General features: G+C 41.7%; 1 protein-coding gene across 2 annotated transcripts; it reads left to right on the top strand.

Moving 5' to 3' along the window:
- Positions 1-7,465: 7,465 nt before the first annotated feature.
- On the top strand, positions 7,466-24,618 carry Zfp101 (zinc finger protein 101). Of its 2 annotated transcripts, none has more exons than XM_087557803.1 (4): positions 7,466-7,615; positions 17,359-17,481; positions 17,811-17,871; positions 20,445-24,615. In XM_087557803.1, the coding sequence occupies exon 4, from the start codon at positions 20,524-20,526 to the stop codon at positions 22,042-22,044; it is 1,521 nt and encodes a 506-aa protein (XP_087413929.1). In that variant the 5' UTR covers positions 7,466-7,615; positions 17,359-17,481; positions 17,811-17,871; positions 20,445-20,523; the 3' UTR covers positions 22,045-24,615.
- Positions 24,619-26,130: the final 1,512 nt, after the last annotated feature.

The following is a 26,130-nucleotide window of genomic DNA, read 5'->3' as shown; positions in this document are numbered from 1 at the left end:
TACCTCCCATGACTATTTTGTTCTGCCTTTTAAGTGGGATTTCAGCATCCTCACTTGGCTCTTCCTCCTCCTTTAACGTCTTTGGGTCTGTGGGGTAGATCATGTGTATCCTGTACTTTATGGCTAAAATCCACTTATCAGTGAGTATATATCATGCATGTCCTTTGGGGTCTCGGTTACCTCAGTCAGGATGATATTTTGTAGTTCCATCCATTTGCCTGCAAAATACATGATGTTCTTCTTTTTAAATGGCTGAATAGTATTCCATTATGTAAATGAATCACACCTGTATCCATTCTTCACTTGAGGGTTGTATCCAATATCTGGCCATTATGGATAAGGCTGCTACGAACATAATGGACCGTGTGTCACTGTCTGTGGTGGAGCATCTATGGGTATATATCCAGGAGCAGTATCGCTTAGTCTTTAGGCAGGACTATTTTTAATTTTCTGAGAAATTGATTTGCAGAGTGATTGAACAAGTCTGCAATCCCACCAGCAATGGAGGAGTGTTCCTCTTCCTCCACATCCTCACCAGCATCTGCTGTCACCTGAGTTTTCGACCCTCACCATTCTGATTGGTGTAAAGTAGAATCTCAGGGCCGCTTTGATTTGGAGTTCCCTGATTACCAAGGCTGCTGAACACTTCTTTAAGTGCTCTGCAGCCATTCTAGATTCCTCTGTTAAGAATTCTCTTTAGCTCTGTACCCCATTTTTAGTTGGGTTATGTGTGTTGTTGGTGTCTAACTTCTAGAGTTCATCAGATATTTTAAATATTAACCATCTCTTGGAGGTAGCATTAGTGAAGATTTTTTTCCCAATCTGTGAGCAGCCATATTGTCCTATTGACAGTGTCCCTTGCCTTCTAAAAAGCTTTTCTGTTTCATGAGGTCCCATTTATCAATAGTTGATTTTAGAGCCTGAGCCATTGGTGGTCTATTCAGGAAGTTGCCTCCTGTCCCAGTGAATTCAAGGCTATTCCCCACTTTCTGCTCTATTAGATTTACTGTATCCAGTTTTGAATTGAGATCTTTGGTAACACTTGGACTTGAATTCTGTGCAGGGTGATAGATATGGATCTATTTGCGTCTTGTACGTGCAGACACCCAGTGAGACCAGCACGATTTGTTGATGATCGTCTCTCATTTCCATTGTTTAGTGTTGGCTTCTTTGTCAAAATCAAGCGTCCATAGATATGTGGGTTTATTCTGGGTCTTTCATCCTATCCCTTTGGTCAGTCTCTCTGTTTCTTTACCAGTGCCATACAGTTTTTATCACTATTGCTCTGTACGACAGCCTGAGATCAGGGATGGTGATTCCTCTAGAAGTTCTTTTATTGTTCAGAATTGTTTTGGGTGTCCTGTGTTTTTTGTTTTCCCTAGAAACCCAGACTAAGACATTTGGCAACTGATGGTGTGTGATTTAGTAAGAGAACACTGTTCTTTTTTTTTAATTCCATGCACTTTTACATGTGTGATTCACTGAAGGCAATACAAGTTCCCTCTGTCCTAATGCACTGAGCTACTACATTTAATCATCTCGGCAATGAATGTTGTTGGTTTTAGTAAGAGAACGATGTTCTTTGTCACTTCCATGTACTTTTACATGTGTGTTCCACAGAAGACAACGCAAATTCCCTCTGTCCTAAAATTGGTAAACTTGCCTATGTGTAAATATTTGTGCTACTCTCTCCAACAGTGTTAGTGTTAGTGTTTGTGTTAGGGCTGTGGTTAGGGTTAGTTTTTGGCTTAGGGCGAGAATTAGTTTTCTTTACTTGCCTACATATGTTTTAAAGGAGAAAGGCAAGGTCTTTTCTCCCAAAATATCCTGTGTTTATACATGTTCAAACTGCATTTCATAATCTCAGCATGTTGTTTGTTTGGATAAAGGAATGCTGTTCTTTGTTATCTCCGTGTACTTTTACATTTGGGTTACACAGAAGGTAATAAAAGTTTCCTCCAGCCCAACTGCACTGAACTTACATATGTATAACTGTTAGTTCTAATGTCTTCAGCGGGTTAGGGTTAGGGATAGGGTTAGGGATAGGGTTAGAGGTTAGGGTTAGGGTTAGGGTTAGGGATAGGGTTAGGGATAGGGTTAGGGTTAGGGTTAGGGTTAGGGTTAGGGTTAGAGGTTAGGGTTAGGGTTAGGGTTAGGGTTAGGGTTAGGGATAGGGGTTAGGGTTAGGGTTAGGGTTAGGGTTAGGGTTAGGGATAGGGTTAGGGATAGGGTTAGGGTTAGGGTTAGGGTTAGAGGTTAGGGTTAGGGTTAGGGATAGGGGTTAGGGTTAGGGTTAGGGTTAGGGTTAGAGGTTAGGATTAGGGTTAGGGTTAGGGTTAGGGATAGGGGTTAGGGTTAGGGTTAGGGTTAGGGATAGGGGTTAGGGTTAGGGTTGGGGTTAGAGGTTAGGGTTAGGGATAGGGTTAGGGGTTAGGGTTAGGGATAGATATAGGGTTAGGGTTAGGGTTGGAGGTTAGGGTTAGGGTTAGGGTTAGGGGTTAGGGTTAGGGTTAGGGTTAGGGGTTAGGGTTAGGGTTAGGGTTAGGGGTTAGGGCTAGGGTTAGGGTTAGGGTTAGGGTTAGGGATTAGGGTTAGGGCTAAGGTTAGGATTAGGGCTAAGGTGGGGTTAGGGTTAGGGTTGTGCCATTTTTCTTTACTTCCATGTATGTGTTTTAAAGATTAAAGGCAAGGTCTTTATTCCCGTATATCCTGTGTTTTTACATTTTCCAGCTACATTTAATAATCTCGGCAATGGAGCATCTTTGTTTCACTAAGAGAACGGTATTTGTGCACTCTACACGTGTAGTACAGTTGGCAAAGCAGCATCCCTCTGGCCTAAATGCACCGAATTTGCATTTATGTAACAGTCTGTCCTAATCTTTCCAGTGGTGGTAGGGCTAAGGCTAGGGTTAGGATTAGGGTTAAGTTTCTTTACTTCTCCACATGTGTTTTAATAAAGGTTGGAAGGTCTTTTCTCCCCCAAACATCTGGTCTTTTTATATGTTCAAACTGCTTTGAGCAATCTTAGTCTGATGGGTTGAATGTGCTTGACCCAGGGAGTGGACTCTTGGTAGGCATGGCCTTGTTGGAGAAAGTGTGTCAGTGCAAGTGTGAGCTTTGAGACCCTCCTAGCTAACTAGAGACCATCTTCTCCTAGCAGCTTACAAATCAAGATATAGATTTCTCAACAGACATCTATAAAATATTTCACCCAAACACAAAAGAATATACCTTTTTCTCAGCACCTCATGGATCTTTCTCTGAAAATGACCATATAATGTCACAAAGCAATCCTCACCAGATACAAGAAAACTGAAATAACACCTTGTATCTTACCAGACCACCATGGATTAAAGTTAGACTTCAACAACGGAAAACCTACACACTCAAGAAAAGTGAACAACTCTTTATAAAATTATTTCTAGATTAGAGAAGGAATTAAAATTTTTCTAGGACTCAATGAAGATGAAGGTAGAACACACCAACATTAATGTAGCACAATGAAAGCAGTAATAAAGGAAAGTTCATAGCACTGAGAAAGTTCTCATTACAACAATTTAAACTACATCTGAACGTTCTAGGACAAGAAGAGGAAAATACACAAAAGAGGAATAAAAGTCAGGAAATAATCAAAACCAGGCTGAAGTCAATCAATTAGAAATAAAGAAAACAATACAATGAATCAAGGAAACTAAAACTTTGTTCTTTGACAAAATCAACAAGATAGATAAACCTTTAGCCAAACCAAATAAGACAGAGAGACAGTATCCTAACAAACAAAATCAGAAATAAAAGGGAAACATAAAAACAGACAATAAGGAAATGCAAGGAATCACTGGGTCTTACTTCAAAAGCCTCTACTCCACAAAATTGAAAATCAAAATGAAATAGTTGATTTTCTAGATAGATAGATAGCACTTACCAAAGTTAAATCAAATCAGATAAAGCTATTCAAAAAGCACCCCCCAAAAAACCCTAAGAAAATAGAAACAGACATTAAAAGTCCCCCCAACCAAAAAACCCAGGTCTAGCTGGTTTTAGCACAGAATTCTACCAGATTTTCACAGAAGAGTTAATATCAGTACTTCTCATTAGACACTAAAAAATCCTTTGATGAAATTCCAAACCCCTTTATGTTAAATGTACTAGAGAAATTAGGGATACAGGGCAGATACCTAAACATAATCAAAGCAATATACAGCATAGCCAACATCAAATTAAATGGAAAGAAACTTAAAGCATTTCTACTAAAAAGATCAGGAACAAGACAAGGCTGCCCACTCTCTCCCTATCTATTCAATATAGTACTTGAAGTTCCAGCCAGATCAATAAGAGAATTAAAGGAGATCAAGGCGAATACAAATTAGAAAGGAAGAAGGCAAAGTGATTTTTGTGTGTGTGTGGGCAATATGATAGTATATAAAAGTGATCTAAAAAATTCTACCAGAGAACTCCTACAGCCAATAAACAACTTCAACAAAGTTGCTAGATACAAAATTAACTAAAAACAACTCAGTAGACCTCCTTTATACAAATGGTAAATAAGCCAAGAAAGAAATTAGGCTAACAACACCCTTTATAAAAACTACAAATAATATAAAATATCTTGGTATAACTCTAACTAAGGAAGTTAAGGACCTAATGGCAATAACTTCAAATCTATGAAGAAAGAAAATGAGGAAGACACTAGGAGATGGAAAGATCTCCCATGTTCATAGATAAGTATGATTGACAGTGAAAATGTCCATCATACCAAAAACAATCAACAAATTCAATGCAATTCCCATCAAAATTTCAACACGATATTTTACAAACCTTGAAAGATCAATTCTCAATTTCGTATGGAAAACAAACAAAAAAAAACCCAAAACAACAACAACAAAACAGGATAGCCAAAACGGTCCTGAACTTCTGCAGGTATTATCATCCCTGACTTCAAACTCTACTATAGAGTAATGGTAACAAACACTGCATGGTTTTGGTATAGGAACAGACATGTTGACCAGTGGAATTGAATCAAAGTCCCTGAAATAAACCCACCTACCTAAGGACAGGAAAATCATATAATGGAAAAAATCAAGCATCTTCAACAAGTGGCGCTAGTCTAACTAGATGCCTGCATTTAGAAGAATGCAAATAGATCCATATCTATCACCCTCCACAAAACTCAAGTCCTCATGGATCAAAGACCACAATGCAAAACTGGATACAGTAAATCTAATACAACAGAAAGTGGGGAATAGCCTTGAATTCATTGGGACAGGAGACAACTCCCTGAACAGATCACCAATGGCTCAGGCTCTAAGATCAACTATTGATAAATGAGACTTCATGAAAGGGAAAAGCTTCTGTAAGGCAAAGGACACTGTTAATCAGATAAAACGACACCCTTCAGATTTTCCCCATTCCTACATCTGACAGAAGGCTAATATCCAAAATATATAACAAACTCAAGAAGTTAAACAACAACAAACCAAATAGTCCAATTTAAAAATGGGGTGACCGTTAAGCACTTAGAGAAGCATTCGACATCCCTAGTTATCAGGGACCTGCAAATCAAAATGACCCTGAGATTCTACCTTAAACCAGTCAAAATGGCTAAGATCAAAACCTCAAGTGACAGCACATTCTGACAAGGACACGGGAAAGGGGGAACATTCCTCCATTGCTGGAAGGATTGCAAATTTGTTTAACCACTCTGGAAATCAATCTGGTGGTTGCTTAGAAAATTGGAAATAGTTTTGCCTGGCTATACTGCTATACTGCTATACCCAGCTATGTTGCTGCTGGATACCTAAAAGATGCTCCACCATAGCACAAGGACACATGCTCATAGCAGCTTTGTTTGTAATAGCCAGAAGCTGGAAACAGCCCAGATGTTCCTCAACTGAAGAATCGATGCTGAGAATGTTCATTTACACAATGGAATACTATTCAGCTATTAAAAATAAAGACATCATACATTTTGCAGACAAATGGTTGGAACTTGAGAAAACCACCCTTCATGAGGTAACTTAGTCCCAAAAGGACATACATAGTATATACTCACTTATAATTGGATATTAGCCATAAAATACGGAATACCCATGCTAAAATCCACAGACCCAACGATGCTAAACAAGAAGGAAGACCCAAGTGAGTTTGCTTGAATCTCACTTAGGAGGAGGAATAAAATAGTCATAGGAGGCAGATGAACAGGGGAACTGGGTGCAGCAGGGGACAGGGAGGGTAATAGGGGATTCAGGATCAGGTAATCAGGCATAGGTAATGACAGGAGAGAGGGCTAGAGGGCTAGGAGAATACATGGAAATCTGCTTCATGGAGCCTGGGAGTATCTCGAGGATAAGCCAGAGAACTGGGATGGTGGAGGCTCCCAGGTATCAATGGGGGTGACCTTAGCTGAAACTCATAGCAGCAAGAATATGGAACCTAAAAAGGCCACTCCCTGTAAGCCAGGCAAGAATCCCATTGGAGTGACAGGGGCACCAACCCACCCACAAAACTTTCAACCCAAAATTTATCCTGTGTACAAGAAATGCAGGGACGGGAGATGGAGCAGAGACTGAGGGAATGGTCAACTAATAACAGGTCCATCTTGAGACCCATCCCATGGGCAAGCACCAATCCCTGACACTATTAATGATGCAAGAGCCTAGCATAATTGTCCTCTGAGAGGCTCCGCCCAGCTGCAAACTAAAACAGATGCAGAGACCCACAGCCAAACATGGGATGGAGCTCGGGGACTCTTATTGGAAGAGTTGAGGGAAAAACTTAAAGCCCCAAAGTTGCTAAGAACTCCACAGGAGACAACAGAGTCAACTAACCTGAACTCTTGGAGGCTCTCAGAGACTGAACCAACCAAAGAGCATATACACCGGCTGGACCTAGGCCCCCATATATATGTAGTAGGTGTACAGCTCAGTCTTCATGTCGGTCCTCCAACAACTGGAGAGGTGGCTATCCCTAAAGCTGTTGCCTGTTTGTAAAATATGTTCTCCTAACTGGGCTACGGTGTCTGGCCTCATTGAGAGAGGATGTGCCTAGTTCTGCAGAGACTTGACGTGCCAAGATGTGAGGATACGGGGATGGGGGTGGGGCCTCCGCCACCCTCTCAGAGGAGAAAGGTGAGGGGGACGGACGGTCCGAAAGGATTGTGAGGGGGTGGGGCAGAAGCAGTGGGGGTAGGGGGTAGTGATCGGGATGTAAAGTGAATAAAAAAATATATAAGGACTTTCAAAAAATGCCTGCTACTAAGCTGGGTCTCTGTGTTTTGTTTTGAGTCAGGGTCTCACCCCGTAGCCCTGGACGGCTGTGAATACACAGAAGACTGCCTTCCTCTTGAGGTCTGGAGTTTGTATCTGAACTTGCCTAAAATGCTTTGAGACTTTTTGCTGAGGGGGCGGAGTGATAACAGTTCACCAATCAGGGCCAATATTACTAAGGACCGAACTGTCCAATGGGGAGCAGAGAGAGTCAGAGTGCGCGTCAGGAAGGTGGTTTTTAAATTGTTTTTAGTAGAGCGCATCTCTGTAAGGACCTGGTTTGGGCGACTGTGTGTTCTGCTGGCTGCACACCCCTGAGGGAGGACACCTAAACACACCAGAAGCAAGGAATGGTGAGTGTGTCTTGGGCTCCTGGAATTTGGGGTGGCAGGATTTGGGACACTAGCTTTTCTGGAGTTCGCCCGGCATCACTTGAAGTTTTCCCTGGCTTTCTGCAGTCCAGTGGAGGTGGAGTCGGGCCCCGAAATGCTTTTACCCACCTATCTTTGAAGCGTGCACACCAAAGGCAGCCTTAAGACCCGCATCCCTCCTCCCCCTTTTCTATCATGGAATAGCTGCTTCATTGCAGTCCCCAGAACTTTTGGGGAGCCTTTGCCATGAACCTGCGCCTACCCAGATCTTGCAGCACTGTCGGGTTGGTGCTGCGCAACCCAGACATGAGTGTTCTGTGCAGTTTCCCTTCTCTTCTACTTCTGTTTGGGCTGATGTAGGTACCTCTCCCCCCCCCCCCCCCCGCCTTGCTTTTGTTTCTGTCTCCTTCCCTCCCCTCCCCATCTGCTCTCCCTCAGAATTGTTCCCCAGGCTTCCGGCTTTCCTCTTAACACCTTGGGTTTCCTGGGGTTTCCTCTTAACACCTCATCCATTTTGCATTTTCCCTTTAGCTTTCGGGTTTTGGGTTTGGTTTGGTTTGGTTTGGTTTACAAAATGATATGTGCAAGAATGTTTTCTTGTTCTCCTGAATGACCGCTGTTTGCCAAAGTTATCAGTCAGAAGAGACAATTCAGTTTGCTTCGCGTTTTCTTTGTTTTCAGCGGTTTACTTTTTTTCTTCGGTTTCTCCTTTTTTGGAAAATAGTTTCTGTTTTCCTAGACTATATCCTGATTATAGTGTCCCCTCCCTCTCATCCTCTCAGTTTCTTCCCACCTGCCCTCCCCTCCCGGTCCAAACCCTTTCTGTGTCTCATCGGAAAAGAACAAACTTCAAAGAGATAGCAACCAAACATGACAAAATAAAATATAGCAACATAAATCCAAAAAAAAAAAAAAAACCACATCAAGACTGGACAAAGCAGTCCCAAAACAGCCCCAAAAGCAGGCATAATGATTAGAGACCCACTAGTTCCCACAGTCCGGAGTCCCATAAAAGTACTAAGCTGAGAGCTCTAAATACACAGCGTACTGATCCAAACCCACGGAGGCCGTGTACCTGCTGCTTCACTCCGAGTTCACAGTAACCTTTGCTTAGTTGACTAAGAGGGCCTTCCCATCTCTACCTTCTCTCCGGGTAATGTCTGGCTGTGGGGTCTCTGCATCTGTTCCCAATGTTGCAGGAGGAAGCTTCCCTGGTGATGGCTGAATACGACGCTCATCTATGAGCAGAGCAGAATATCATTAGCAGTCGTCTTATTGATACTTTTTTACGACCAGTAATGTTTAGTTTTACCCTATGTCTCTGAGCTATCTTGGTTCGTGGTTACCCAAGCAGTGTTAGAGGTGTGGGGTCCAGCTCATTGAGTGGGTCTTAAGTCAAATCAGCATCAGTTGGATCCACCCACAAGTTCTGTGCGGCCATGGCCCTAGCCTCTCTAGCAGGCAGGACATACTGAAAGTCGAAGTTTTTGTGGCTTGGTTGCTGTTTACTTCTCTTTTGGTAGCCTGAAGGGAACCCGTGTTCAGTGAATTGTGTGGGGGTTGTCCTTGGCAGTGGAACCCTGCTGTCAGTTTTGAGGGAGAAATCCATTGTCTTAGCAACACCCTGGGTGGTCTGGGGATTTCCCTTAGCCCACAACTCAGTTGAGCGCTGCCCAGCTCCGGGTGATTAGAAGACCTCAGTAGGATTACTTTCACATGGGAACTTTCCACGGCACTAGGTTTCCATACATTCCTCAAATATGTCTCTGAATTTCCTCCTTCAACCCTATCTCCCCTCCTCTTCCCCCTCCTTCCTGTCCCCACCCATCCCCAGTCTGCCTGTAAAATCTATTACATTACCCCCTCCCAGGGAGATCCGCGAGCCCCACCCCCACCCCTCCTCTTTACCTAACCTCTCTAGGTCTACAGAATCTCAAAGTAGTTTTGATTTGCATTTCCCTGATGACTAAGGATGTTGAACATTTTGAAAATTGTGTCTTGGCCGTTTGATTTTCCTCTGTTGACAATTCCCTTTAGATCTGTATCCCATTTTTACATAGAATTATTTGATTGTTTTGTTTGTGTGTTTGTTGATATCTAGTTTCTTGAGTTCTTTGTTTATTTGGATAATGGTCCTCTATGGGATGTGGAGTTGGGAAAAGTCATTCCCCATTCTGTAGGCTGCTGATTTGTGTGAATGACGGTGTACTTCGCCTTACAGAAGTTTTTAACGTTTATAGGGTCCCATTTATTAACTGTTGGTCTTAGTGCCTGTGCTGTTGGTGTTCTGTTCAGGAAGTTGTCTCCTGTGCCAACGTGTTCAAGGCTGTTCCTCACCTTCTCTTCTATCGGGGCCAGTGTATCTTGTTTTGTGTTGAGCTCTTTGATCCACTTGGGCTAGCGTTTTGTGCGGGGTGATGAGTATGGTTCAGTTTGCATTCTTCTACACCCTGACATCCAGTCTGCCCAGCACCATTTATTGAAGATGCTGCTCTTTTTTCCAGTGTGTAGATTATCAGTTATGTGTATAGATTTATGTTTTGGTGTACAATTTGATTCCGTTGATCGGTGTGTCTGATTTTATGTTCATTCCATGGCATTTGTACTACTGTACCCTTGTAGTATAACTTGAAATCAGGAATACTGAGACCAGCAGCAGGGGTTTTAATGCTCAGTCTTGTTTTAGCTATCCTGGGGTTTTTGTTTTGTTCTGTTTTGTTATTCCATATGAAGCTGAGAATTTGTCCTGAAGTTCCTGAAGAAATGTGTTGACATCTTGATGGAGATTGCATTGAATCTGTAGATTGCTGTTGGTAGTTGCTAGATGGCCATTTTTACTGTGTTAATCCTACTGATCCATGGACTTGGAAGATCTTTCTGTCTTCTGAGGTCTTCTTCAATTTCTTTCTTCAAAGGCTGGAAGTTTTTATCATACAAGTCTTTTACTTGCTTGGTTAGTCACCCGAAGCAAGGGCTATTTTTTTTTTTTTATTTTATTTGAGGATATTGTCAAAGATGTTGCTTCCCTGATTTTTTTTCTCAGTCCATTTATCATTTGTATATGAGAGGGGTATTTATTTGCTCATTTATTTATTTATATATTTTATTTTATTTAAGATTTATTTATTTTAATGTGAGCACACTGTAGCTGCCTTCAGACACACCAGAAGAGGGCATCGGATCCCATTACAGATGGTTGTGAGCCACCATGTGGTTACTGGGATTTGAACTCAGGACCTCTGGAAGAGCAGTCAGTGCTCCTAACCACTGAGCCATCTCTCCAGCCCTATTTATTTATTTATTTATTTATTTATTTATTTATTTATTTAATCAATCTTGTATCCAGCCACTGTGCTGAAAGTGTCTATCAGCTGTAGGAATTCTCCAGCGGAGTGCTGACGGTAACTTATGTATACCATCCCATCATCTGCAAATTATGATACTTTCACTTCTTTCTTTCCCGTTTGTATTCCCTTAATCTCCTTCAGTAAGACAGCTCTCTTATTGCTCTAAGACTTCAAGTCCTATATTGGATAGGGGGTGAGTGCACAATGTTGACTTGTTCCCGACCCTAACTTGAGTGGAATTGCTTTGAGTTTCTTTTCATTTAATTTTCTGTTGGGTATAGGCTTGCTGTAAAATGCCTTTATTATGTTTTAGTATGGCCCTTTTATCCTAATCACTACTGAACTTTTACCATGAAGGGGTGTTGGATTTTGCTAACGGGATTGTCTGCATCTAATGAGATGATCCTGTTATTTTTTCTACCTTCATTTTGTTCAAATGGTTGGATACATTTATTTTGTACATTGAACTATTCCTGCATCTCTGAGATGAAGCCTACTTGATATGATGGACGATCTTTGTGATGTGGTCTTGGATTCAGTTTGCAAGTATTTTATTAAGTATTTTTGCATTTACGTTCATAAGTGAAACTAGTCCGTAATTTCTTTCTTTGTTGAGTCTTTGTGTGGTGTGGAAAATGAATTGGCCAATGATCCTTCTGTGTTAGAGTTATTTTATGAGGGGATTACACACCACTCTATCCCATATAGCTCCCAAATAAAAGACAGAGAAATTTGGTGTATTATTTACGAGCTATTGGCACTGTACTGGGCAGGTTCTGAGCTATTCTAATGTACATCCCAGCCATGAGCCCCATAATACTTGTTCTTTTGCTCTGCTCTATGTGTGTCCTCAGGGCACATTTCTCTTGTCGTTGCCCATCCCCCCACCCCCCACCCCCGCCCTCCTCCTGGTCCATCCTGTTGAATGGTGACCTCTTGATCCTGGTCCATCCCATCTAATGGTGACTTCCTTCTACCTCTCTCTTCTTCCTTCTTCTCCTTTGTGGCCTCTACTGAGGCCCCTCACTTGATCCTAAATTCTGCCTTCCTATCCTCTTTGCCCAGTCATAGGGTCCAGCCAAGGATCCCATCAAGGATCCCTGAGGAACGTTTTTTACAATACATTGGTTAATACAATGCCCCAAGACAGGTTCAGTTTGGACATGGATAAGGAACTCAGCCTCTGAATACACACACAAGACTAACCCCAACACTTCTGTTTCCATTTTGTGGAATAGTTTTTGGAGTATTGGCATTAACTCTTTGAAAGTCAAGTAGAATTCTATACAAAAACTATTTGGCCCAGGGCCTCTTTTGGTTGCAAGACTTTTAATGACTACTTCTATTTAATTAGGGCTTATACGTCTATTTAAATTGTTTGTCTGGTCTTGGTTTAACTTTGGTGAGTGCTACCTATTAAAAAATTACCCGGGCTGGTGAGATGGCTCAGCGGTTAAGAGCACCCGACTACTCTTCCAGAGGTCCTGAGTTCAATTCCCAGCAACCACATGGTGGCTCACAACCATCTGTAAAGAGATCCGATGCCCTCTTCTGGTGTATCTGAAGACAGCTACAGTGTACTTATATATAATAAATGAATAAAAAAAAATTACCCATTTCTTTTAGATTTTACAATTTTGTGGAGTACAGGTTTTTAAAGTATGCTCTTATAAGTCTGGATTTCCTATGTGTCTGTTGGTATGTACCCCTTGTCATTTCTTATTTCCCTGATTTATATATTCTATCTCTGCCTGTTAATAAGTCTGCCTGTGGGTTTGTCTATCTTGCTGATTTTCTCAAAGAACCAACTCTTGTTTCATTAAATCGTTATTGTTCTTTTTGTTTCTATTTTATTGATCATAGCCCTGAGTTGATTATTTCTTGCCTTCTACTCTTGGTGTGATTAATTCTTTTTGTTCTAGAGATTTCATGTGGGCTGGTAAGTTGGTAGTATGAGATCTCTCCAGTTATTATGTTTAAATGTGGGCACTCAGTGCTATGAACTTGCCTCTTATAAGTGTTTTCATTGTGTCCCGTAAGTTTGGGTATGCTGTTCTTTCATTTTCATTGAATTCTAGAAAATCTTTAATTTCTTTTCTTAATTTTTGTCTTGACCCATTTTCTGTTCGAGTTGTTCAATTCCCATGAGTTGTAGTTTCCATGAGTCTGTTGTTGTTGATATCCATCTTTAATCCATGGTGGTCTGAAGAGTGCAGAAAGTTGTCTCAGGTTTCTTGTATCTGTAGAGACTTGCTTTGTGTCCAAGGATTTAGTTTTGGAAAAAGTTGTATGAGGTGCAGAGAAGATTCATTCTTCTGTGTCTAGATGAAAAGTTCTGTAAATATCTGTTAGGTCCATTTGGTTTATAAAGTCTGTTAGCTCCAGTATTTATTTTTCTATTTACTCTTTGCCTGGATGACCTGTCTGTTGGTGAGAGTGGGAGTTGAAGTCTTCCATTATCAGTGTATAAAGGTCAATATGTGTGTTAAGCTGAACTAGTATTTCTTTTACAAACTTTGGTATCCTTGTGTTTAGTACATAGATTTTAAGAATCAAAATGTCATCTTCGTGGATTTTTCCTTCGAGGAGTTTGAATTGTCCTTCTCTATCTCTTCAGATTACTTTAGGTTTGAAGTCTATTTTGTTAGAAATTAAAATGGCTACACCATACATACCGGCAGATGGTGGATCCTGCTTTTGCATTCATTTTGTTAGTCTGTCTCTTTTTATTGGGGGATCGAAATGATTGCTATTTAGAGATATCGATGACCAATTATTGTTGATGCTTGTTATTTTGGTTGTGGTAGTAAGAAGGAGAGACAGTGTGTGTTTCCCTTCTTCTGATTTTGCTGGTCTGAAATTAATTATTCCCTGTGTTTTCATAGGTAAATTAATCTTTGTAAGTTGGAGTTTTCCTTCTATCCAGGCTCTTTTGGCTTTTGGAATCTCCACCGAGAAATCAGGTATAATTCTAATAGGTCTACCTTTATATTATAATTGGTCATTTTCCCTTGCAGCTTTCAATATTCTTGTTGTTGTTGTTGTTGTTGTTGTTCTCTACGTTTAGTGTTTTGATTATTATGTGGTGAGGGGACTTTGCTTTCTGGTCTAATCTATTTGGTGTTCTCTATGTCTATAGGCATGTCCTTCTTTATATTTCTATATATTTTTCTTTGATGACTTTGTTGAAAATATTTTCTGGGTCTGTGAGGTGAGATCCTTTTTCTTCCTCTATCTTTATTATTCTTAGGTTGGAACTTTTCAAAGTATCCCAGATTTCCTGGATGTTTTGTGTCAGGTCTTTTTTAGATTTAGTATTTTCTTTGACCAAGGTATTCATTTCGTCTATTGTATCTTTAATACCTGGCATTCTCTTGTATTCTGTTGATGATGTTTGCCTCTGTAGTTCCTGTTTGAATTCCTTAATTTTTATTTCTAGAATTCCGTCTGTGTTTTCTTTATTGCTTTTATTTTTACTTCCAGGTCTTGAACAGTTTTATTTATTAATTTCCACTGTTTCTGTATGTTTTCTTGGCCATCTTTAGAGAATTTATTTTCATCTTAAGAACATCTATCATCTTCATATAATTAGTTTTATGGTCTTTTCCTTGTGTTCCAGCTATGTTGGATTAAATGTTCATAAATAAAAAATAAATAAATAAATAAATAATCATAAATATCCTTTGATTAGGATAGTTAGATTTTAGTGGAGATATATTACCCACACTGTTATTGATTGTGCTTTTATGATAAAATGTAAGCATCTGATTTGGGATGAATTATACATCTAAGTGCTCATTTCTGGATTTCTCTTGGTTGGTGTTTTACTCTTAGTTTCTGGTTCCGGATTTTCAGAGTCTGGTTTGTGTGTGTGTTGCCTGGTAGGAAGTTTTCTTTGAGCCTGATAGTTGTGGCCACTGTGGATTCCAGGTAAAATATGTTTCTGGGTATTGGTAACTGATACTTAGGTGAAGATAAGCTAGGGCGTTAAAGGTGTTTACAGGAAGGAGGAGAGCAGAGTATTCAAACAGGATCTTGTTTAACCTCCTTAGAATGAGGGGGACAGTGAAGAAAAGTCACCCCAGAGGCTCTGCCTTAGCAGAGGGTGGAGACTTGAGGGTTAGATCTAGAGGAACTGAAGAAGAGGGGAAGATCCTGTTTGCTTTCCAAACAGGAGTGTTCTTTGGGTTAACAGAGAATGTCTGCTGGAGTTGGGGTTGGAGTAAAGCAGCAAGTGGGAAGTTAGGAGAGGAATGGCTATGTGAACCCCAGGGTATTTGTCAGAAGGGAAGGAAGGCTGCAGCAAGTGTTCTATTGCAGAGATAGGGATGAGACGAGGGAATTGGATCTGGAGTTGAGGACAGAGTAGTGAAGAATTCAGTTAGGTTGCCTGTTTTCCTGGCCTGCTCAGCTGACATGTTCGCAGGCAAGGTCTGCTGGTGTTGGCAGCTAGGATAATGAGATGAGTTGTTGGAAAGAATGGCCGGGGAGAAGGTATTTGTGGTCTGCTGGGATGAGGTCTGGGAGGGAAGGTTTCTGCTGCAGGTCTGGGTGTAAGACTCGGGATTAGGTTGGAAGGGCAAGAGATGTGTGGGTCAGCCCACCTCCTACTTGTTGCCCTGGGAGGAATGGCCTGCAGTGATCATTTTTGATATTAAAATTAGAAATTTTTTGAAGATTTCCAAGCTTGGATAAATATGAAAAAGGCTGACAGTTGGGTGAAGAGCCTCATGGAAGTAGAATGAATTCTGTTGCTGTTCCTTGTTTCTCTGTACGCTGACTTAAACAGAAAGATTGGGAGTGTGAATTTTCAAGATTACAGCCTTTGGGAACTCTTTCCTTTAGCCTTTAGATAGTTGGTTTTTGTAGATTGTTTAATTTCTGACCATTGGAAATGCTTCATAAAGTTGATATGAAAGAAAAACAAGTGTACTTTCTACCTACTGGAGCAAACTTTTCTTTTTTACTGCAATACGCTGTGCGTTTATAAGTTCTGTGACTCTAGAGAACTGTGACTAATATAAGCGGTGAATACACTAGGACTAAAAAGGACAAGACAAGGATGTAAAAGCCAAGAGAGGAGTCTGGAGTGTTAAGGTTCAGGTTTATCCTGAGCTGCCCAGGGATTTCCAGGCCAGCCTGCTGGTACACAAGCGGTAGTGCAAGCCTTTCATGCCAGAACGCACATGGCAGAAGAGGGTTGAGCTAGGAGTCCAAGGCTAGCCTGGGTAACATGGCAAGTTTCGGGGCCACGCAGAGAGACCCTGTCACCCAAACAAAACGAAAGTTTTGAAAGTTGTTGAAAGGGTTTATTCAGCTTACACGTCCACATTGTTGTTCATCAGCAAAGGAAGTCAGGACAGGAAACTCACATAGGGCAAGAACCTGCAGGCAGGAGTGAATGCAGAGGCTGTGGAGAAATGCCGTTTGCTGGTTTGAGCTACACGACTTACTCATCTTGCTTTCTCCTAGAACCCAGGACCCCTAGTCCAGAAATGGCACCACCCACAATAGACTGGGTCTTTCTCATTGATCACTAATTAAGAAAATGCCTAATACCTAACTCTTGTAGAGGCATTTTTTTTTCAATTGAGAATTCTTCCTTTCTGATGACTCTAGCTTGTGTTAGGTTGACATAATACCAACCAGTACAATTTCTTGTCCATGCCTGGTGAAAGACATCCTCCTCTCACCTGTGTGGTAGGACATGGAAGCCTGGGTTTACAATTCTCTTTTGCAAAACTGATTTAGTTAGATTAGCCATAGATAGCACAATGAAAAAGGTGTATAAAATGATGAGCGATTTTTTTTTTTTAAGTAATGAGAGAATTGGTTTACTTTCCTCTATCTAGTTCCCTTTGCCAGGAACTCAAATGGTTGTTGGCATCTGGGCAGGTTATTTCAGTTTAGAGAAGGGTAACTTTATTCAAAGCAGGACAGAAACACAACAGTGAAAGGTGTCAGCAGGTCACATGAGTGTGGGCACTTACGGGTATCAGTTACCTTGGGGAAGTTTGAAAGAAACTGATTCATTGCTAAGAGACACAACACACACAGAGGATCTGTGTTTTGATACGCCTTGCTAACTGCACAGAACATTCCCCACAGTCATCTGATTTTAAACATATGCAGTCCAGTTATTTTGAAGAAAAAAATTGTAACCCAAGAATACCTGTGGGATGCCAGCATTAGTTTTTATTTATAAGAAAAGCAGATGCACACTCTTAGTTACTATTCTGCTACTGTGAAAAGACTTGATGGCCTGGGGTTTACCCTTAGCTCCCTAACTGCTTAGAGGTGGCTTCAGTAGATTCTGTCCTAGATGTATCCTGTCAACCTGGCAGTTAAAACCAACCATCTTCCTGTGCCCTGTTTTAGGAGCCAGTGACCTTTGAGGATGTGACTGTGAACTTCACCTCAGGAGAGTGGACTATGTTGGATCCCAGTCAAAAGAAGCTCTACAGAGACGTGATGAAGGAGACATTTCTGAACCTGATCTCTGTAGGTAAAGAGCAAAAACAAAAAACCAACACGATGCCATGCCTCCGTTGCACACTCAGTCAGAGTACAACTGTTTCCTGCTTATGTGTGTAGTGGTGTGATTTGAAGTCCTGAAGGAACCATATGCTGAATTAGTGTGTATGTCCATGTCATAAGAGCTAGATTCCGGAGTTGGGGATTTAGCTCAGTGGTAGAGCGCTTGCCTAGCAAGCGCAAGGCCCTGGGTTCGGTCCCCAGCTCCGAAAAAAAAGAAAAAAAAAAAAGAGCTAGATTCCAATTTTTTTTAATTGTTGAATATGTCATAATGGGTTCTTTGGGTTTATTTCTAGAAAATACACTAGAAGAAAGTAGTGAAGATGATGACCACATCGAACTCAGCAGAAATCCAGGGTAATGTATTCAGTAGAAGGCAATTTATAGCCGGGTGGTGGTGGCTCATACATTTAATTCCAGCACTAAAGAGGCAGAGGCAGGCAGATTTCTGAGTTTGAGGCCAGTTTGGTCTACAGACTGAGTTCCGGGACAGCCAGACCTACACAGAGAAACTCTGTCTCAAAAAAGAAAAACAAACAGACAAAAAGAGAAAGCAATTTACATCAAACATTTAAGAGTGGTAGGCTTAGTTTGAGGCCAGCCTCAAACCTACCAAATATCCAAATATCTCTCCCTGCAAATTGATTCTATACGAATTTCTGCAAACAGCACTGAATTGTGTCAATAGATATTTGAATATCTCATCTGTGTCATCTGTGGACGTCACCAACCTGCGGTGCACACTAAGCTCTGATAAAGCTTTTCCAGTGCGTTATACATGAAGACTTCCCTTCATACCTACAAGTACTTAATATATCTCTACAAATTCTTCTAAGGCTTTGAATATAATCGTTGTGTTGTGTTTGCTGTGACATAAACAACCCTTGTGTGCAGCTCACTTTGGATTATTCTCATTTGTCACAGTCCCACCATAAATGGAAGTCAGGGCAGAAACTCCAGCCTGACAGGAAGGTAGAGCAGAGATGATGAAGAAACGCTTTTCTCTGGTGTGCCGCTTCTCGTAGCTACCTGCCTTATGCAACCCAGGTCACCTCTAGTGGCATGCTGCCCACAGTGGGCTGGGGTCCCTCCATCAATCATTAATATGAAAATGACTCCACAGATATGTCTACAAGTCAATCTGGCAGAGCCATTTTCCCTATTGATGTTCCTCCCCTCTTTTTTTTTTTTTTTTTTGGTTCTTTTTTTTCGGAGCTGGGGACCGAACCCAGGGCCTTGCGCTTCCTAGGTAAGCGCTCTACCACTGAGCTAAATCCCCAGCCCCGATGTTCCTCCCCTCTTAAGTGTGTGTCTTTGTTTTATGAAATGCCAATCGATCCATTTGCAATGTGGCACACAAATACATCACTATTAACCCACAGCTTTTCATGTCTTTTTTTGTCCCCAAATACCCATAGTATCACAATATAAAGCATAAGATGACATTAGAAATCTCCTTGTTGTTAAAGAGCTCAGACAATTTAAATGATCTCTGTAAAATCTCAGTGTCCATTTAAAAGCCCTAAAGGTCTCCACTGTGAGCTCCTGAAAAATCTTAACCAAGTTTGTGCTTCTCCTTTCAAAGAAGAACGAGGGCTGGAGAGATGGCTCAGTGGTTAAGAGCACTGAATGCTCTTCCAGAGGTCATGAGTTCAATTCCCAGCAACCACATGGTGGCTCACAACCATCTGTAATGAGATCTGATATTCTCTTCTGGTGTGTCTGAAGTACAGCTACAGTGTACTCATATATAATAAATAGATTTTCCCCGACTTGACTCTTCTCTCCTCCTCCTCCTCCTCCTTCTCTCTCTCTCTCTCTCTCTCTCTCTCTCTCTCTCTCTCCCCCCTCCTTCTCTCTCTCTCTCTCTCTCTCTCTCTCTCTCTCTCTCTCTCTCTCTCTCTCTCTCTCTCTCTATGCACCCTTTTGCTTCTTCCATGCCCAAACACATAACATGACTGATAGTCTCACAGCAGCTCCACTGCACACCTCCTGCAGGCTTTGGCAATCCTCCCCTGGGACTGGACTGTCTAATGTGCCAGAGGCTCCCCACATTGTACCTTCACCAATGGCATCTTTTTAGGAACTCCAGCCCTCCCACTTGGGGCCACTCATCAGCTTCTTCAAAACCTTTTCTATCCTGGTGTTCCCAACTCAACCTGCAGCTTCAATAATGGCCTCTCCTGGCCTTTTCTGGTGTTAGGCCTTAGTTTATACCCAGGACTCCTTCAATCCAGCAGCTGTCAGAATGCCAAAATCAGTATTGCCTGGGGGGAAAAATCTTCTAAATTATCATAATCTCAGCCAGCCTGAGACCTGGACAAGCCAATCTGATTGAGCCATTTTCTCAATTAAGGGTTCATATTCTCAGATGAGCATAGGTCATTTGGAGTTGGGAAAAAAAACAAACAAATAAATCTAGCCAACATAGGCTGAGTGTTACAAATGTTAAAATGTCACAGTGTTATTCAATTTTGTGTGATTGTCGTTATTGTCCACCAACACCATGCCTTTTGCCTAAATGTTCACTCCTTTTATGTCCTTTAATTATTTATGTGTGTGCTTATGTTTGCTTGTGTGCACCACGTGTGTAAAAAGTATTTGTGGTTGCCAGAAATACTTCAGCTCAAGAGTAACAGGAATTTGTGAACCCTCCACATAGATGCTGGTCATCAAACTATGGTCAGCTTGAAGAACAAGAAATGTTTGTCACCTCCAAGCCTGTGTTACAGCTCCTTTATAGTTCTTGAAAAAGTAAAGTTAACACCCTACTTCTTTACACATGATAGGGTCTTTACATGTGGTGTATATTGTTCCTAACATGGGAGACATTCTGCTGGTGCCCTGGGATAGTATAGTTACAGTAGTCCACCCAAGCCAGCCTTAGACTTTTCTCTTCTCCACAGTAATGCTTTTCTCATTTTTTGCAGAAGCCAAGTGGTTGAGAAAGGCCATGAATATGAATGTGGCAATCAGTGTCATGGAAACCGGGAACCTGTTCCAGAGAATATGGTTAATAAAGACACGACTCCTGCAAAAACAGTAAATGACAGCAGATCGCATGTAGGCAATCTAATTGGACATTCGCCCTCACAAGTGTATGTCAGAGACAAAGCTAGAGGGGAAGACTCTCAATGTCAGGAAACTGTGGCAAAGCCTTGTATACATCAGAAAGATCTGGAAAATAGTCCTGAACCACTTCAGGTACTTCAAACGGTACTTCAAACGTCTAGAGAGAAACCGTATAAGTGGCAACGGTATGAGGGAGCAGGTAGCAGTCTTGCTTCCTGTCGGTCTCATGAGAGCACAGAAGGCAGAGAGGAACTCAACTGGACCGTGCTAAGGAGATGCACATGTGGCCAGAAAAATGATGGACTCCATACAGAATTGAAACCATATGAGCATAAGTGCTGTGAAGAAGCCTTCCTCGAGTCCAGTAGCCTCATCAACCATGGAAAATGTCATATCGGAGAGAAGACTTACATTTGTAAGCAGTGTGGAAAAACCTTCAAGTATGCAAAGAGTTTTGAGAAACATAAAGTAACTCACGCAGAAATGAAGCCTTATGCATGTAAGCATTGTGGGAAAGCCTCCACCCGCTCCGGTAATCGTAACGTTCATGAGAGCAGCCACTCTGCAGACAAGCCCTATGCATGTAATCATTGTGGGAAAGCCTTCACCACTTCCAGTTCTTGTACCGTTCATGAAAGAATTCACACTGGAGAGAAGCCGTATGTGTGTAGGTATTGTGGCAAAACCTTTGCCGTTCCGAGCTCTCGTAACACTCATGAACGAACTCACACTGGAGAGAAGCCGTACGCATGTAAGCACTGTGAAAGAACCTTCTCCAGTGCCAGCTGGCGTAACGCTCATGAGAAGGGTCACACCGGACAGAAGCCTTATGCATGCAAGCACTGTGAAAAAACCTTCTTCAGCTCTGGTTCTCGCAACTCTCATGAAAGAAGTCACTCTGGAGTGAAACCCTTTGCTTGTAAAACATGTGGGAAAACGTTCCTTCTCTCACACCATCTTATCATGCATGAAAGAACTCACACCGGAGAGAAGCCTTATGCTTGTGAGCATTGTGAGAAAGCCTTCACAAGTTGCAGTTGGCGTAACACTCATGAAAGGGCACACAATATGAAGAAGCCCCTTGCATGTAGGCACTGTGGGAAAACTTTTACCATACCTAGTCTGCGTAACATTCATGAAATAATTCACAAGGTAAAGAAGTCTTATGCCTGTAAGCATTGTGGGAAGTCTTTCAACAGTTCCAAGCGCTGTAAAATTCATGAAAACACACACACTAGAGAGAAGGTTTATGCATGTATGCACTGTGAGAAAACCTTCACCAGTTCTTATTATCGTAATATTCATCAAAGAATCCACACCGGAGAGAAGCCTTACTCGTGTAAGCACTGTGGCAAAGCCTTCACCCGCTCCCTTTATCGTAACAGGCACGAAAGAATTCACACCGGAGAGAAGCCTTATGCGTGTGAGCATTGTGAAAAAGCCTTCTCTACTTCTTAGTATGCTAACATTCATAAAAGAATTTACTCTGGAAAGAAACCTAGCATATGTCAGCACTGTGGAAAAGCCTTCAGTAGTTCTTTTCGTCTTAATAGGCACGAAAAAACTCACTCTGAAAAGAAGCCGTATGCGTGTAAGCATTGTGGGAAAGCCTTCACCTCAGCCAGTTACCATGACATTCATGAAAGGGGTCACAGTGGAGAGAAGCCTTACTACACATGTAAGCATTGTGGAAAAACTTTCGCCACTTCCAGTTGGCGTGACACTCATGAAAGACTTCATACGAAACAGTAGGCTAATGAATGCAAACATGGGGGAAGGCCCTCGAAAGTTCCATGGCCACAGGAATCAGGAAAGGATTCACACTGTCGAGAAACTGTCGATTACCATGTGGGAAACTATTCCGTTGTTCTCATCATTCAACCAAGTATAACATCTCACGTTGGAGAGGAATGTTACCAGTGCGGAAAAACCTTCACTACTTCAAGTGTCTGTGACATTCATGGAACAACTCACACTAGATAGAAGCCTTGTGCATGTAAGCACCGTGCAAAAGCTCTCAGCAGTTGCAGCTGCTGTAAAAGTCATGAAAGAAATTCAGCCTGAAGACAAGCCTTGAAGGCGTAACTGTGGGGAAAAGCCTTGAGCAGCCATAGTTCCTATTGCACTCATAAAGTAATTTCACAGTGGTGGGGAACTTGATCCTTGGAACAAATGTGGGAAATAATTCAGTATTTAGAAGCACTATCCATGCAAGCAGTGTGTGCCTGCATGTCTGTGTTTCTTGTCCCTTCAAGAACCTATACTATCTCACGGTGCAAAGAAATGCAGCAGGGAGAACTTGTACCAGTAGTAAATTCTGTGACACTGCATTTGACAACTTGTGAGTTTGAAGGAAGAATGTGTTTGGACCATGAACTCTGTCAGCTAATAACGGTTCTTGTTCAAAACGTGATCATTTAGGTTACCCTGTCCTGTGCTCTCTCTCTGCTCACGTGAGTTCTTGGCTGTTCTGCCACCATAGTTTGCTCCATCATTACAGCCTCTAACCCTCTGTCACTGTCAGCCCAATATAATCCTTCCATTTAAAAGTTACTTCAGTATTCGTGACTTGTCACAGCTATTAAAAAAAAGAAGAAGAAAAAAAAGCTTGGTGCTTTTGGTACAAAGAACCAAATGAAATTTTTATTGCAGAACTATGAAACTGCTGGGTGTCATTTTAAATGAGATAAAAGTCGTGAAACTTTTTCGTGTACTTAAAGCTCATATAAGAAATAAATATGTTGCAGAAGTTAGTCTAGAATGTTTGGAAAATGATCAGGTGAAAGAAGTGCAGTCAGATTGGAGCATTTTTATCTTTGGCCCAGTCCTACACAGGAGTTTCATGGATTGTTTATTAGGAAGGCAATATGAGATTTCTGTGGTGACTCCAGCTGACCTTTTCACATCTGAAGAGTTGAGGCTAGGACAGTCGAGAAGAAGAGGTTTGTCTTTCTGAGTCTGGGTTCTAGTTGATTCCATCTGCCAAGGCATTTTCTAATTGAAGATTTCTTTCTTTCTGAATAGTACTTTATTGATAATTGGGGAAAGGATAATTTCCTAGCGAGGGGAATTGCTGAAGGTGAATGGCCCAAGGGTAAAATGGCCGAAGTGTGGAGGGGAAGATTTTTAATTGGGCATGAGAAAAATCAATAAAAAGAGAGAGGAAGAAAAAATACAGATGTTTGGGGTTGGGGATTTAGCTCAATGGCAGAGCGCTTGCCTAGCAAGCGCAAAGCCCTGGGTTCGGTCCCCAGCTCCGAAAAAAAGAAGAAATACAGATGTTTGATATTCCTCAAGGAGTTGTTATCCTGTACATACCTAAAATTATATACAATATATAAATGTATAGATACATGATGTATGTTCCCACACAGAGATACACACACATGTATGTATGCATATTAAATGATGTTATGACCCTTGGCTTGACAGTGCCTATCCCAAGAACTCTACACTAATAAAAACCCCAGTATCAGGCATGGGAAATCTCTGAATTGTTGCAGATAGTCCAAGCAATTCACAGAGTAATCCAAGCTATTACTCTTCCCTTTGATCATCCGTAGAGGTTGAAGGTAAGGCCTGTTTGCCGGAACCACTGCAGACTTTGGATGCAGGACTTGGAAGGGTTGAGCTGAATCTCACACCAGCGTCACCTTCATTTAGTCTAACTTTCACAGTAAGAGATAGATACAGTGCAAGCCGCCCAGGGAGGGAAGCAGTCAGTGTCTCTGGCCGCTATGATTTCGTTGTGGTTTGAATGAGAGTAGCCCCTGTAGACTCCTCTATTGAATGCTTGGTTACCAGTTAGTGGAGCTGTTGGGAAGGAGTAGAAGATGTGACCTAGTCGGAGAGGGTGTGTCACTGAGGTGGCTTTGAGGTTTCAAAGCTCACCCTGTTCCAGGTTAGCTCTTTCTCACTCTAACTATGTAAAGTCTTGGCTACTGCTCATTGCTAATCTTGCCCGCCATGATAATCATGGGCTCTAACCTCTGGAACCATGAGTGCCAATAAATCTTTTCTTTTTCATAAGTCGTTCTGGCTGTGATGTCTCTTCACTGCAATAGGAAATTAAGAACCAAATGAACCCAAACAGTGATCAGTCTGGCAAGATGCCAATAGAGGTAGAGCTGTGGTGTCTGTATGGTGCTGGTAACCAGCTACTGTACAATGGCCCGCTCAACAGGAAGGAAACGACGCCTCATACTAGAAACCTCGTCAACCAAGCGGGATAGCAAGGGAATGCATTTTAGAGAACCTACTTCTGCCACTTTGCTAAGCTAACAAAATCCCTAAGTTTTAAGACATATCCTTATACTCACAGAGGATGGCTCATACGTTTCTTAAGTTAACTCTTTATAAAGCAAATGGAAAACCACAATAGTTTATAATGTGATCGTCGGACTCCCAGGCCCACTAAGTACACCTACTCTGCAGCTCCTGCACCTGAGGCTCAGGGACCATTTTCAAAGGAGTGGCAAGATGTTAAGAGCCAGGCTACCATGATGCTTTGCGTGAGATTGTCTCTTAGAAATGACAGCGAAGTTACACCTAGAGTACCTCAACAGCATAGCAGGCAATCAAGAATATTGCCAATAATGACAGACAGGGAAGGGGGAACCCCTCCTAGATGAAGAATTATAGGTTACTAATTAGAGAGGGAGAAGTACCATCTCCCAGGTATGAGTTCTATAATTAGCTATTCAATGCAGAATAGTCTACTCTATATACACCCAAGTTAGAAGAATAATATGGGGAGATGGTAATATTTATACAGCTGTAAGTATAGATGTAACAATAAAGACAAACATTCCACCAGTTGCAGACAGAAGATGTGGGAATGTTGGAGGGAGAAAAGAGAAGGGGAAGTGTGGTCATTCATTATTTAATTGGACTTTCAAAGGGGGTTGGAAGGTGGGCTCCGCAGTGGTTAGTGCATACTCAGATTTCAGGGAACTCTGGTTCAGTTTACATGCACACACATGGTAGCCTACAACTGTCTGCGATTCCATATCCATAAACCATTCAGTGCCTCCTGGGAAGTCTGCAAACACATGGTGTACACATACACAGAAACACATAAAATGTGTACATCGTTAAATTGAGAAAGCATTTGCTCGATAAGGTTGGTGTGACTTCTGCTTCCCTGCCCTTCCTGTTGCTTGGAAACCTGAGGTAAACAAACTCTCGGACAATAGCAAGTATATAAGGAACCGTTTTGCTGCCTGGGGAAATGGATGCATGATGAACAGCCTTGGCTTCACGTCCGGAGCACTTTGCTGTATTTCCCATCACGGGAATCAGGTGGCTTGTGCACACTTGTCACTCTAGTTTCCCCACATTTGACTACCTCCCTACCTCTTCCTGCTCTCCGCAACTATGCACACAATTGTGTACACACTCATACACATAAGTTAAAAGACATTTTTTTAACAAACATGTATTTATTTATTATATATAAGTACACTGTGGCTGTCTTCAGACACAGCAGAAAAAGGCATCAGATATCATTACAGATGGTCGTGAGCCACCATATGGATGCTGGGA

This window comes from Rattus norvegicus, chromosome 7 (assembly GCF_021556685.1).
Source record: "Rattus norvegicus strain SHRSP/BbbUtx chromosome 7, alternate assembly SHRSP_T2T, whole genome shotgun sequence".
Taxonomy (NCBI): domain Eukaryota; kingdom Metazoa; phylum Chordata; class Mammalia; order Rodentia; family Muridae; genus Rattus; species Rattus norvegicus.
This window is presented reverse-complemented; position numbering and strand designations above follow the sequence as displayed.

What these genes read in the sequence shown, in the direction of transcription:
- Zfp101 (XM_087557803.1), top strand. Translation starts at nt 20,524, where the DNA reads ATGGTTAATAAAGACACGACTCCTGCAAAAACAGTAAATGACAGCAGA.